At 36.1% G+C, this 15040-nt stretch overlaps 1 protein-coding gene and 1 long non-coding RNA gene across 3 annotated transcripts; both read left to right on the forward strand.

Annotated features, from left to right (window-relative positions):
- The first annotated feature begins 2956 nt into the window (after positions 1 to 2956).
- On the forward strand, positions 2957 to 3565 carry LOC113050209 (uncharacterized). The gene is made up of 2 exons (XR_003276746.1): positions 2957 to 3042; positions 3197 to 3565. It is a non-coding gene; the product is annotated as an uncharacterized LOC113050209 (long non-coding RNA).
- Positions 3566 to 4352: 787 nt separating this feature from the next.
- On the forward strand, positions 4353 to 14795 carry LOC113050208 (hepatocyte growth factor-like protein). 2 transcript variants are annotated; one of them, XM_026212973.1, is made up of 18 exons: positions 4353 to 4487; positions 5461 to 5605; positions 7360 to 7475; positions 7621 to 7735; positions 8325 to 8461; positions 8548 to 8668; positions 8886 to 9004; positions 9895 to 10066; positions 10502 to 10632; positions 11214 to 11316; positions 11393 to 11529; positions 11989 to 12021; positions 12109 to 12223; positions 12336 to 12413; positions 12501 to 12650; positions 12875 to 12981; positions 13514 to 13653; positions 14413 to 14795. In XM_026212973.1, exons 1-18 carry the CDS (start codon positions 4433 to 4435, stop codon positions 14572 to 14574), a joined length of 2136 nt encoding a protein of 711 aa, XP_026068758.1. In that variant the 5' UTR covers positions 4353 to 4432; the 3' UTR covers positions 14575 to 14795. The 2 variants fall into 2 exon arrangements, with proteins under 2 accessions (XP_026068758.1, XP_026068759.1); XM_026212974.1 differs by having other exon boundaries at positions 12504 to 12650.
- The last annotated feature ends 245 nt before the right edge of the window (positions 14796 to 15040 follow it).

The following is a 15040-nucleotide window of genomic DNA, read 5'->3' on the forward strand; positions in this document are numbered from 1 at the left end:
CTGATGGATTCATTCCTCTCTCACCTGTATGCTGCTGTACTGCTCTAATATGAACTACTCTGTGCAGATGGGAGCTACAGGGATGTAGGGCTTGACCTGCTCAGAGAGCTGGATGAGGAACGGCAGCGAATACATGCAGCTGAGAGACGGACTGATGACCACCACAGGGAGAAACACGCTTAAAGCCAGCTGACCCACTGGAGCCGGAGCCGCCTAAGAATGACCCAAACCTGAGAGAGCAACGACACAAATGAGCGGGTTTAGGGTGAAATCGGTGCATGTGTTAAAGTACTATATATATATATATATATATATATATATATATATATATATATATACACCATGGGTATTGAGGGTGGAGGAGAGTGCTGTTCTTTCACTCCAACCACCAACAACTGCCAGCACTGAGACTCGAACATGAGGCCTTTGGGTTACAAGTCCAACTCATAACCATTAGGCCCCAGATTTTGGCGGTACCACTCAATGGTAGCGTCTGATCTTTGTGTGGAGATCTTTAGAAAGTAACTACAGTTGGAATAAGTCACACAATATAAAATATTCAATCAATTTTGGTTTGTTAAAGTTCAATAATTCACCCATGGACTTGACTGTGACACTGACTACGTTTACATGCTGTTAAAATTCGGGTTATGGTCGGGTTAAGGTCACTATTTGGGTTTCTGAAACATTCGGGATAACCCGTTAACATGCGTGAGCAGAGAGAGTTACTCCTGTATACATGGAATGTGTAATCAGTCGCCAATATCCCGATGTAAACAGCGACGCACGGTTAGCGTCTGGACGTAATACGCAATATGCGTCATTTCCGAAGGTTTTTAAAAACCGGGATATGAGCATATCCGGGTTTTTGCCGGTGTTTACATGGCCGTGCCCGACCGGGTTATTGCTAATATCCCGGTTTTGAACGGGTTATTGCCTGCATGTAAACGTAGTCATTGTAAAGGTTTTAACCAGTGTAATTAAACTGCTACAGAGATCGACTCCCGGAAGATTCTGTCAGTTTTACCAGAGAAACACATTGACCTCTAGCGGCTAACTATAAAACTTCAACCTCCATAAACGCTACATAAAAGTATTTTATGCTAATTATTAATTCATGATTTATTCTTAAATGACAAAACTGCAAGCAGCTTTTAAAATCACTATGCTGTCACTGCCAAACGATCCTAACATGTCATTATACAATTGTTTTGCCTTTTTTTTTATTATGGCAGGGTAAATGGCTCATATTTAGCGTTTCACACGTTTTCTACTTGTAATGAGATTATGACTAAAATAATACGCTGTTTACATTTTATCTATGGCTACTTGTCGATGCGAATGCTGATTTGATTTGACACCTTCGGAGAGAATCGGTTCCTGATCACTTCTGAGTGAATCTTGGGTTAATTTACACATGTTTAAAGTGTGGTTTGGGGTTATATAATTGTGATCAGATCATCTACAATCAGTAGCGGTTTTAGGCACGGGCGAACCGGGCAGCCGCCCGGGGCGTCATTTTTTCGTGACACATTGGGGGCGGCAGCACGAGCAGATAAACAAAAAATCATCTGTGTCGCGAAGCGGTTTTTCGCCATTTATATCATTTCACTGTGTGTGGAATTGGCAAATTGGCGCTCCCTGCAGCTGCCGGCGCCCCTGCTTGCTGAAAATATCCACTGAAGCTTTGTGTTGTGAGAGAAGTGTAAGGGAGTGGGGCGAGAGGCGCGTGCGACATTTCACCTCTGGGTCTCTCTTAAATGGAACGGACAGGGCGGGGGTGGACGGGGACGGGGGATCCACACTAGTAATATAATTAATAATAGGCTAAAGTCAGTCACACACCTCGACTTTCTTCCAAATAACGCACATTTCATTCATAATGTTATAATACAGGCCTATAGTTCCTGCAAATGAAACAAGGTAATACAAAACGATTATGCAGTCATCAAGGTGAATTGGTTTAGTCTTGACTTCTGGTCCTGAGTGACAGGTGGAGGGTGGGAAATCTGTTGATTGTCGAGTGCCAAATAAACAGAGATGGAGAAGAAAAGGTCAAAGCCAGGTGCCCAATTTCGAAAAAAAAGAAAAGAAGAAGAGGAGAAACGAGCAACAGATAGGTATGCAACTATTGTCTCTGTATGATTACAGTATCCATATCATGAATGAAGGGCTAATGTTAATTGGTGGTGGGTATAACTCTTTGTTAACCTTTTTGCTATGATGCTTGCTATGCTTATACAACAATAATTTGGTTTCAACTCAATCATGAGATCTAATTTATAATATTGTGCTTTGCAATAAAACTGTTAAAAGTTCAGTTATCATTTCCATCAGTTGGTTTAACATTAGGCCCTGTAAATAACCAAGGGCATTTTATTTGCTACACAGTATGCTAAGTATTGTTTCCTAAGTATAGTTTTACAAGTCATAACTAAAAGTGTGTCATGCGTATAATTTGAGGCAGTAACCTAATGGCACCTCCATGAAAGTTAGATTGATATACAAATTTTGGTTGAAAAATATCATGAAACCCAAAAAGTTTTTGTTTTTGCCTATACATATAATTTAAAGTCATTTTATTTTTTTAAACAACTGAGTCCCAGTGACCATAGCATAACGTGAATAAAATATATTTCAATGTATTTTTTTTACTATTTGTTTCTATGCTCTAAACAATGTGATGACATGGGGGGAAAAATGAAATGAATAAATGTTTTTATTTTCCGGGTCTAGGAGGATATAGCGTGTAATGACAGACATTTAGTGTGTAAGAGCATGTTTATGTAACCCTTCTATTATGTTTTGAGTTAATTTGACCCTAGGCTGTTTTAGCTTTATAAAACATTATCCTATGGTCTTTTGATTTCAAATGAAGTTAAATTGCAATTTCAGGGGCACTTCTAAAATATTTTGGAGCATCCTCTGCCACTGGTCAGGATGAGCCAACCACCTCCTCCGCTACACATATGTCTCCACAAATATCTGATATTGAGGATGAAGACCTCTTTGCCTCTACTTCTACCCAGCATGAGCTTTCAGGTGTGCATATCGTGTGTGTGTGTATGTGTGTGTGTGTGGGCTACAAGACAACTGCAATTTAATGTAATTTTAATATTTCTGATAATTTATGAGTAGGACTGTGTTTTTTCACTGCTATGTGTTTTGAATAATATGTCAATATGCTGTCTGATAGAAATGCCTGGAGCTGAACCCCCACTGAGCCCCACTGGCCCTCACATCTGACTGACTGGATTCGGACTGAGCTGGTTCACAGAGGACCAAGTAAAGTGCCACCTGGCTTTGTTTTCCGTAGGAATGAGAGTAATGGGAGAAGTTGCCACCACTAATATTTTAATAAGACATTAGTAAGTGGTGAAAAGATGGCAAGAAGTTGGCTGATTTCTTCAATTAAGAACAACAGCCTCTTTTGCTTCTGCTGCAAATTGTTCTCCAAGAGGAACATCAATTTAACAAGTGCAGGAATGGCAAATTGGAAACATGCATGCAATGATCTCACATCATATGAAAACAGTTGTTATAATAAAATATTGCTGTTTGTGCAGAACTTTGTTTGCTAGTTTTTTTGTGTGTGTGTGTTGCGGGGGGGGGGGGGGGTTTGGGGGGTGCTCGAAAGGGGTCTCGCCCAGGGTGTATTTCAATGTAGAACCGCCACTGTCTACAATCGTGTCAAACGGTGCTCGTACGTTTGTAAACCAATCTAGTGAATGAATTATCCCGTCATATTTGTTTGTTCACTGAAGTCAATAACAAAATATTGCTTAATCACCTATTTAAGCTACTATTATGTTTTCTTTTGTATTTTGATAAAGCATGCTCTTGGGAAAAAAGGAATTAAGATAGGAATATGTCCAAAGGCTAAATTAAAGTAACGAATCAATGCTTTAATGACTCACTCACGTGAATGATTAAATTGCTTGCTCATAAACAGTCGTCTTTGACATGAATGATGAAGAAATCCAAAATAAGATGATTAAGAAAAAAAATATGGTGGATATAAAATAAAAAGTAGTTATTTAATGTTAGTAGGCTGTATAGTAATATTTAATTAACAAATATGAAAAAAATATTTAAATAGTTTGATTATTAGGCTACCACGAGTTTTAAGTTACTACTAATAATAACTTAAGGCTTTGTTATTATTATTATTATTATTATTGCCATTACTATTATTATCATCACTTTCTTTGTTTTTGATATATGTTTGAGAGATGTTTACATCAGCAAGATTTATTGGGAAATGTCCTGTTCTGTCAAGTCAACTGAGGAGTAAACACACACACACATGCACGCACACACACACACACACACACACACACACACACACCACCCCCTTCATCAATTCAACCATTTGAGAAGAATCAAAGTCCTCAGATGAGCTCTGCTGTTGGAGTAAAGCAGCTCTTATACGATGATTCCTCTCTTCTATCTCACAGCTCTGCTGCTTTGGCCTGACACCGTTCATGGTAAGATCAATATTTTGATACATTAAACATTGTATTTTAAGGTGAATTGTTTTTAGTCAGCCTAATTGTTGACTCTTAAACATGCAGCGAACACTAGTTACTCCATTCAGCATGTTTCTGCTCAAACACCATAAGTACTAATATTATAATAAAACTGCGGGTAGTATTATTTACCATGCATTGTCATAAGACAAATTTACAGACAAAATATCAAAGTTCCTTAATCTTAGAGGTCCTATATTAATTAATTACTACTTTACAAGTAATTACATTCATATTTTGGCCAAAACAATGGTGTGTTTTTAAAGAACAGACTAGACTGAGCTAAACAAAACACTAGTGTATAGACTAGAGAGATGTACTGCACCTTCTTGATATTTGAGTAACTCTTGCAAGATTCAATGTGAAAACATGGAATTATCATAGTAAATTAATATGATTCAGTGCCATGGTAAATATTGGTCACTTTAGGACTTCTTGTTCTTATTATTTTGTGTTATTAATGGTCTTTTTCATCATGTGTACAGGAACATATTCATATAGGTGTTTAATGTTTTTTATACATATCTACTCTGTAGTCATTTGGGCATCGCTTCATGATCATGCCATGACACTGGGAATTTTGTGGAACTGATGTAGTTTACAGATCCAAAGGTCATGTGTGTTTAAGCCCCTCTGACACACACACACACACACACAGAAGGAACATCACATTTTAAGAGTCTGCCAGATTCACTAACATCAATCCAAACAAGGTTACGTTTTATAGACTTGAGGCTTGTTTTTGAACATGCACTGTAACAAAGATTTCATTTTATTTTAAACCAAATAGTTTTTATCTAATAACCTCTGTCACAAAAAAGTTCTGTCCTTTCTTTTTGGTTTTGGGAGTTTCAGCTTGATTTTCTTTTTTACTAAATAAATCCAAAGTGGTCAAATAACTAGTGCATCTTTCTGATGTGTGTTTTCACAGCATTCCGCAGCGCACTGAATGATTTCCAGCGATCCGAGGGGAGAGAGCTGGTCCTGAAATCCTGGAACGTCAACCGTCTGACTGAACTTCCGGGAATCACTTTGGAGGATTGTGCTAAACGCTGCACACAGAGTCCAGAATGCAGGTCTCATATCCCTACTTTCCATCCCAGCATGCATTGCATGTATCAGCTCTGTACCCAAAACATAATTCTCACTATGTAGTTGAATGATTTAAAAAAGAAAGGGGAAAAAAAATCTAATTTGACAAATTTCATTTGTTTAGTACTTTTTCCTTATTTTGTCTGTAAATGTGAAAAAGAAATATATTATTAACTATACTTATTACAATACTTTTACATAATATATTTAAGTGCAAACTAAATGTAATGTTTCGGATACTTCATTTCATGTTATTTAAATGCAAATATACTATTTATTATATTAATAAATATACATTTATTTTAAATGCAATTAGCTAAACTTAGCTTTTTGACCCACTTAAGTAATATATCTTTGTATGTAATTTCATAATTAACTTATATTGTCCTTTGCAATTTTTTGCACTGTTAACTTTAAATATATAAAAAATATTTATATTATAATATTATTATAATATAATATTTATATTATAATATCAAATAACACACCACTTGTTCTTAATATGTTAGTCAACACATCAAAATAAGAGTACTTCCTTAAAGCATGGAAAAGTTTATTAAAACTGAATGATTTCAAATGCAGTACTTTCATTTGGCATTTTTACAAACTGCACTTCCTAAGAGTGTACGGTCTATGTTTAAGTACACTTAAATGGGCTTTTCAATCTTCCCCCGCCCATCGAGTGCTTGAAGTGCGTCAGAAACAGAGCGCGCACACGATCAGTTGTTGGTAATTTGTTGTGTAGCGTGCCCGACGCCGCATCCAATGTAGACAGCACTGCTTTTGTTAACACACAGCTCGTAGAAACGCGCCTGGCAACTCGCGCCAGTTCTAGACACGGTGAAAGTTTCCTGATTGTGACGGAAGGCCGAATTTACATGACACATTATAAATGAGCATAGTCTGCGATAGATACAGTGCCAAAAAAAGAGAAGAGGATAAAGACAGAGGTAAAGAGATGTAGTCAAAGAACATTTTATTGCATAGGAGTACGCTAAGATACTATAATTTCATGGCAGTTATTTTTACCTTAAACTTAATGTTAGCAGTTGTTCTGAGTTCTGAGTCCCCAGACTGTGATTTTGTACAGTCATGTCAGTTTTAAGACGCATTTTTTATTATCACTTTTTTATTAATGTTTTACTCTACAGTTGTGCAGTTTTGGGGGGATACAGTACAGGCCAAAAGTTTGGAAACATTACTATTTTTAATGTTTTTGAAAGAAGTTTCTTCTGCTCATCAAGCCTGCATTTATTTGATCAAAAATACAGAAAAAATGTAATATTGTGATATATTATTACAGTTTAAAATAATTTGTTTTCAATTTATTATACTTTAAATTATCATTTATTTCTGTGATGCAAAGCTGAATTTTCAGCATCATTACTCCATTCTTCAGTGTCACATGTGACATCCAGTCTATCACATGATCCTTTAGAAATCATTCTAATATGATGATTTATTATGAGTGTTGGAAACAGTTCTGCTGTAATGTGTGTGTGTGTGTGTGTGTGTGTGTGTGTATGTGTATATATATATATATATATATATATATATATATATATATATATATATATGCTAAATCATGAACACAATGACAGGGTGAAATTGGCTGTGATGCATGGGGCGCCAGGTAAAATCATGCCTAGGGCAGCAAATTGGTCAGGGCCGGCCCTGACACTTAAGCACACTTCTTTTACTCAAGGGAGTAGTATATGTATTTTTTTTTACTTTCCAGAGCTTTCAATTATGAGTTTCGTCCATCTTTGGTGTGTAAACATCTGCCCTCGGTGGGTGATGGAGACAATGCAGACATCGAGAGAAACGTGAACTGTGACCTTTATGAGATGAAAGGTGACAAATGAATTCTCAACATGTTTTTCAGTAGATTTTTTTAAGTATTAAATAGATTGAAAGATTATAAGGAGGTGTGCTATGTTATTAGCCATTAAAAACCATATCGCTTAACCACCACTTGTTAACCACCACCTGTACTCAGTCTATGTAAGGAAGTGCATTGTGGGTAAAGGAGAAGACTATCGAGGGAAAGTGTCGACGACTAAGAGTGGACGAACATGTCAACAGTGGTGGTCCAAATTTCCTCATGATCACGGGTATGATATGAAACATAGAATACAGAATGTTGCATAAACTTTATGTATATTTGTATGTTTTTACAGTACGTGTACTTATAGTGTATTTACAGTGTATTTATCTAAGATAAAGAAGTTCTGGTAATACAAGGTGACTACATGGGGTAGGGTTAGGTTTAGGGGTAGGTTCAGGGTTAGTACCTAGTTATTACATAGTTATTGTAATTACTATAATAAGTACATAGTATGTACATGGGGAACAGGACTGTAAAATAAAGTACAACCTATGTTTTTTTATTATTATTTAATTGTAACATAGCAGTACCTACTTTATACTTAGAATGTCCCGTAAAGTTTTTTGGACACTCTTGTTTGGGTGCACAAAAAGATCAAGAATGTGTATTTAAAAGGTAAAGAGGGTCAGTTTCATGTTGTCCAAATCAACTGTACATGGTTAACAAAAGCAATTATACTAGCAGTTTTTGTTTAATATGATATGATTGGTTTCAACATACGATTTAAAAGTTTGGAATTTTTAGAGATGTTTTTGAAGGAAGTCAAAACATGCTGAACTGCAGTATTAGAATGATGTCACCACTGTTTTGAGTAGTAGGACTCCGTCTGCTGCTAATGGCCTGGAGCTCAACTATTGCCGTAATCCGGACAGTGACCCCAACGGACCCTGGTGTTACACCACTGACCCTGATCGCAGATATGAGAGCTGCGACATTCCCCAGTGCAAAGACGGTAAGGCCAGTTACACGTTTGCAGTGTGCTTTTACTTTCATAAGCGGTTTGTTCTGAGCAGATGTTTGTGTATGTTTCTCTATTAGAGGTTTGCATCACTTGTAATGGAGAAGACTACAGAGGTCAGATGGATCACACAGTGAGCGGGAAAGAGTGTCAGAGATGGGACCAACAGTCTCCGCATCAACACATCTACCAGCCAGAGAAGTGAATATAATATAACCTATACCACAGAACTAAAGTCACACTTAATAATGTGGGAATTTAATTACAAATTTAAAAGTTTCTCTATCTGTGCTAAAATGCTGCAGATCTATTCTCAGAGCTTTTTGGCAATTTATTTTAATTAGGTATTGCTGTGATTTTCAGTGGATGGTGATATAATAATGTAAAATAACATCATATCCGATGTTTGTGAATCCAGGCATCCTGATAAAAGTTTGGCTGATAATTATTGTCGTAACCCGGATGCGTCTCCGGTGCCCTGGTGCTACACCACCGACCCGACGTTGGAGAGAGAGCGCTGTGATATTCGCAAGTGCCGTGAGTATTTCTGCTCCTTACAACAAGGATAAATATTTCATTTCATGGTATTAAATTTTTCTTGTATTTAGATGTTTTAGGTTTTTGGAAATTGTATGACTTTTGTTAATCACTTTGTTTTCACCATGAATATAGACTTACTTATGACAAGGTGTTAAAAAATCAGGCACCGGTAAAACAATTTTACTATAATAAAATATTAGCGATACATATGTTGCATAAAAGTTGATCTTCTTTGAGCACACAGCTATTTTTAAATGTTCATCAAAGAATAAACATGCATTTTATAACAACACCGCATTAGATATCAAGACTTGTTTACAAGTGATACATTATTTTAAAGTCAATCTCACAGAGATTTAACTTGAGAAAAATGTCAATTAAAATGCTTTTACAACACTAATAACCTTTAACAGTCGTTTGCATTCTGTTAGCAGTGCATGGATTTTAATCTCCATACAAATGGTTTGGATGATTATTCATTCATTTTGTTTAGAGGACACAGATCTTCATCTTCTTGAGGACATTGCTGTCATTTCCAATCACATCAGTGCTGTTCGAAGAGACAACTATATAAACGAAAGTCAGAAACACGCATATGTTGTTCTGTTTGAGAGCACAACATTAATAGCAGTTCATTGCGTTGGGTTCATGAGTTATTAAAACAAAAGTATTATTCTTTATGAATATGCAATGATTGATCGGTCAGGAGCATGTGTGTGACATTCACACAATTGAGTTTTAAAATATAAAGGCTACTAAAGTGGAGTTGCTGAAATGTGTTTTTTTTTTTTTTTTTTTTTTTTTTGACAGACAATTGGACAACAAATTACTGCATCTGTCCAATATATAGCCATATTTAATTTGCCTTCTTTCTTTCCATCCTACAGCTGAGTCTCCCAAGCATCATTCTCACTCCGGCTACACCACTGATTGTTTTCAGGGTCGTGGAGAAGATTACAGGGGCAAAGTGAACGAAACAAGCTCTGGAATCCCCTGTCAGCGCTGGGACGCCCAGAAACCACACAAACACCAATTTTCCCCCAAAACCTATGAGTGCAAGTGAGTTAAAGGAATACTTTGCCAAAAATGAAAATGAGCTGAAAATATACTCATCCTCAGGCCATGGATGTCAATGGGTGCCGTCAGAACGAGAGTCTAAACACATCATGGAGTCATATTTTGGCCAGAAGCAACAGTTTAAACATCGTAATGATGGATTTGTTGCTTACAAACATGCAGCTTTTGGCTTCACTAGACATTATTTGATGCACTGGAGTGATGTGGATTCCTATTATTGTGATGTTTTTTATTAGCTATTTTGGACTCCTGTTCTGACGGCACCCATTCACCGCAGAGGATCCACTGGTGAGCAAGTCATGCGATGCTACATATCTCCAAATCTGTTCTGAGAAAGAAACAAATGTCATCAAAACAGTATAAACTGGTTGACTGTGACTCTTTATCCTTCTATTTCTTCCCTCTTTCCACCTTTAGGGGTCTGGAGGAGAACTACTGCCGTAACCCGGATGGTTCAGAGGCGCCCTGGTGTTTCACGTCTCTCTCGGCAATGAGGACGGCTCTCTGTCTGCAGATCAAACGCTGTGCTGATGACATTGAGGCAGAAGGTACAGCTGGCGCCTGCTAGTGATTAAAAACATCAACTACACTTTCATTTTTAAAGACATTTTGGCTGTGCTTTGTCATTGTGGGAAGAGAAAAATCTTAATGAATTATCAATGCACACTTCATATGTATTTAATATGCATACTGTATATACAGTACCATTCAAAATTTGGGGTCAGTAAGATAATAAAGGAAATAATACTTTTATTAATAATAACATTTGTTACAAAACATTTCTCTTTAAAATAAACACTGTTTTTTAACATTCTATTTATCAACTGAAGAAAAATATATCACTGTTTTCAACATTGGTAATTATCAGAAATGTTCCTTGAAGAATCATGTGACACTGAAGACTGGAGGAATGACGCTGAAAATTCAGCTTTGATCACAGAAATAAATGACATTTTAAAATCTATTCAAATAGAAAACAGTTATTTTAAATTCTAATAATATTTAACCATTTTACTGTTGTACTGTATTTTTGATCAAATCAATGCAGCCTTGGTGAGCAGAAGAGATTACCTTCAAAAGCTTTTTTAATGGCAGTGTGAATAACCATGTTTTCTTCTTCTTAAACTAGATTGCTATAATGAAATTGGCAAAAACTATCAGGGTGTTGTCCGCAAGACACGTAAAGGTATTCTCTGCCAGAAATGGAGTGTCAATACACCTCACAAAACCAAGTAAGAATAAAATTCCATTTAAAGTTGGCCTAAAGTGAACATAAATTTGAGATAATTTATGTACTTCTATTTGCAGGATAAACCCCAAAACACACCCAGATGCCAACCTGACCGACAACTACTGCAGAAACCCTGACGGAGACCGTCACGGGCCCTGGTGCTACACCACTGACCCCAAGACTGAGTTCGACTACTGTGCCATCAAGCAGTGTGGTGAAGCACCAGTGTCTTTTAAAAGCTGTTTTATCTTCTAATAACCAGGCTCTCACACAGTCTGTGCACTTTTTTGCAACTTTCTGACATTTTGTGTGTGTGTGTGTGTGTGTGTGTGTGTGTGTGTGTGTGTGTGTGTGTGTGTGTGTGAAATGTAGCAGGAGATAAAATATGGTGAAACATGCAGAATGTACTAAAAGTCCAAATGTGCTATTTTCTGTGAAATTCTTCAAGCATACTAATAATCGTTAGCCTTAACATTTTACATTATTCATCTTTAAAATATTTTATATCAATAATAGATTATTAATAATGCACAATAATTATAGCAATAAAAATAGTTAATAATACTAAATAATGTATAATATTTGTTTATAAATTATTAATGGTAATATATTTAAAATAAATACTGTTAGTTAATTAAACTATATTTTTTTGTTCTTCTTCATGTTGTTATAGCTGGAGAGAAAGTGCCAATCATTGGGCCAACGAGTAAGTCAAAAACAATGTATAGGAACCAGTACAGATTTTGGTGTGTATGATTGTGCTTCTAACTTGTCCTCCACTGTGTGTAAAAAGCGGATGTTGTCTTTAACGAATGTGGAAAGCGGGATGACCGGAAAGTGAAGAGCAGGTTACGAATAGTGGGCGGCAAACCTGGAAACTCTCCCTGGACCGTCAGCCTTCGAAACCAGTTAGTCTTAATATAAACTGTTCCAATTATGTCACTTTATGGAAGTGAAATTGCTTTGCAAACAGTGTTTCTTGTTGACAAATATATTTGTGGTCACTAAATGTCTTCTCAGGAAAGGAAATCACTTCTGTGGAGGTTCTCTGGTCAGTTCCAAATGGGTGATCAGCACTAAACAATGCTTCTCATCTTGGTAAGTCAGTGTTCTTCAGTAATTAATGTTCAGAGTTGGACAGCAAGGGCGTTTTATGAAATATGCACATGTTTGTTGGTGTTTAAGCAGTTATGTGGACCTCACGGGATATAGTGCAATGATGGGTACCTTGTTCCGTGATCCAAAGGATGGCGAACCAGACAGACAAACTATTTCCCTCACCAAGATCGTCTGTGGTCCTTCTGAATCCCACCTGGTCATGCTTCAGCTAGAAACGTACTTCTTACCAAACACAAACACAGAAATTTACAACATTCTTTGGTTCTACACTCTTAAAAATAAAGGAAGGTAAATGATGGGGTAATTCTCACCCATGAACAATGAACATTTTTTTCTTCAAGTGAAGAACATTTTAACATCCTTTATTTTTAAGGCGTTCTTTAGAGTGTCTTTACTACACATTCACCCTCTAATAATCATATCTGGCTCTTCTCCTGCAGTCCTGCCCAGTTCAACGAGCGTGTGTCTCAAATATGTCTTCCTCCTGAGCGCTACATCGTTCCAGAGGGAACCGTCTGTGAAATTGCTGGTTGGGGAGAAACAAAAGGTGAAACTGTAGTCTGTTTTATCTATAATCCCTCCTGTTATACACTACTGTTCAAAAGTTTGGGTCCAGAATGATTTAAGACATTAATATTGTCGCTAAAGATTTACATTTCAAATAAATACTGTTATTTCTAACTTACTGTTCATTAAAGAATCTTGAAGAAAATGTATAATACTGATAATAAGAAGAAACGATTCTAGAGCAGCAAATCAGCATATTAGATGATTTCTGAAGGATCATGTGACACTAAAGACAGATTTGCATCACAGGAATACATTACAATTTAAAATTTATTCAAATTGAAAACTTGAACTTCATTTAAATTGTAAAAATATTACTGTATTTTTGATCAGCCTCATCTTGTCGCACTTCTCTTCGTATAAAGCTGCAGTTCTGTCTGTACAAGTTGAATATAACTGTATATGATGTATTCCTTTTGTGCATCATTCGTCATGCAGTGTGGGGTTAATGTAAAAGATGTTTTGTCCTCTTTCGCTTCCCATCACTGATCCTCTCTGCTTCTCTCTCTCAGGAAAGGGGGATGAGACCGTACTGAATGTGGCTCAGATGCCTGTAATGAACAATAAAGACTGTAACACGTATTTCAAGGGCCGTGTCGGTGAGAATGAGATATGCACCATGCCCTTCGTGGCCGGAGTCGGTGCCTGTGAGGTACAGATGTGTGAACTGTTTTGTTCTCCACTTTTGCACATTTAAGCGTCATGGATAATTGGATATCAATAATTTGGAAACAAATATGAGTTTATGTGACTGGTGATTCTGGTTACATGTGACGGACTACTTTTCTTCTGTATGTTCTGACAAGAAAAAGCAATTTCATTTACAATAAGATTTAATCTTTTAATTTGAGGGATTTTTAATTGATAAACCATTTTTGTTGGTTTCATCCAGTGTTCGGTAGGAAATTGGATTTAATCTTTTCATTTTAAAGACTTTTTTTATGTGTTAAATTTGGTTTGTCTGTCTTTTGGTAGAAAATAAGACTTTTTGTATGATAATTTTGTTTGGTTTTATACATATTTTCATGGAAAATGTAATTTAATCATTTAATTTTAAGACTTTTTGTATGATAAATTATTTTGGATTGATTTCATTCATCTTTAGATAAAAAATGTATGAAATCTTTTATTTTTAAGTTTTCTTTTTAAGATAAACATTTTTGGTTAGTGTGTAAAATCTGGCTGCTTAAGTTACACTAGAGAACCGCCGAACTAGACATTGCTTAACTTGCAAAAAGCTTGCAAAATGTGTATAAAGCATTAAGAACTTCAAACATTTCCTTTCTACGCGTTTATGTGACTGCATGAGTTTTAAGTTCTGCTTTTGCAATACAGATGTAAGTGAGGATTGTGAAATGAGTAAGACGTGCTTGATGCATGTGCGCTGTAACGTTCTTTTTCACTCTTCCAGAGAGACTACGGCGGCCCTCTGGCCTGTCAGAACAGCGACTGTTGGGTCCTAGAAGGAGTGATCATACCAATGCGCCGCTGCGGACATCCTGGCCAACCGAACATCTTTATCCGTGTGTCTTTTTATGTGGATTGGATCAAGAAGGTCATGGAGATGACCTGATGACAGAACAGCTTATATCATAACACAACACACAACATCAGCACATCATTTACCAGACGGCTCATTCTCCTATATTCTAAAATCTAAATATATTAAGTAGATGGAATGTAATATACATAAAAAATACTGTGTTTTATAATATTATGTATGCTTTTTTGTAACATTCTGAATTTAGGGTTTAATTTATGTAATATGTGTTCTTGCATTTATGGAACATAGATATACAGGTGCACATATATTTACAATAAAACGATATAGAATTTAGTCGATTTTAAAAAATTCAGTTTTTACTCTCCAATATTCTGCTATTATGTTCCATATATATATATATATATATATATATATATATATATATATATATATATATATATATATTACATTTAAATTTAGCCATTTAAGATTTTTATCCAAAGTGACTTATAAATGAGGACAATGGAAGCAATCAAAATCGACGAGAGCAATGAAA

This window comes from Carassius auratus, chromosome 31, assembly GCF_003368295.1.
Source record: "Carassius auratus strain Wakin chromosome 31, ASM336829v1, whole genome shotgun sequence".
In the NCBI taxonomy this organism is placed as follows: Eukaryota; Metazoa; Chordata; class Actinopteri; order Cypriniformes; family Cyprinidae; genus Carassius; species Carassius auratus.

Coding starts and splice junctions, on each gene's coding strand:
- LOC113050208 (XM_026212973.1), top strand. CDS start 4,433: ATGATTCCTCTCTTCTATCTCACAGCTCTGCTGCTTTGGCCTGACACC. Junction 10,633..11,213: donor TGATGACATTGAGGCAGAAG/GTACAGCTGGCG, acceptor TTCTTAAACTAG/ATTGCTATAATGAAATTGGC. Junction 12,414..12,500: donor AAACAATGCTTCTCATCTTG/GTAAGTCAGTGT, acceptor TTGGTGTTTAAG/CAGTTATGTGGACCTCACGG.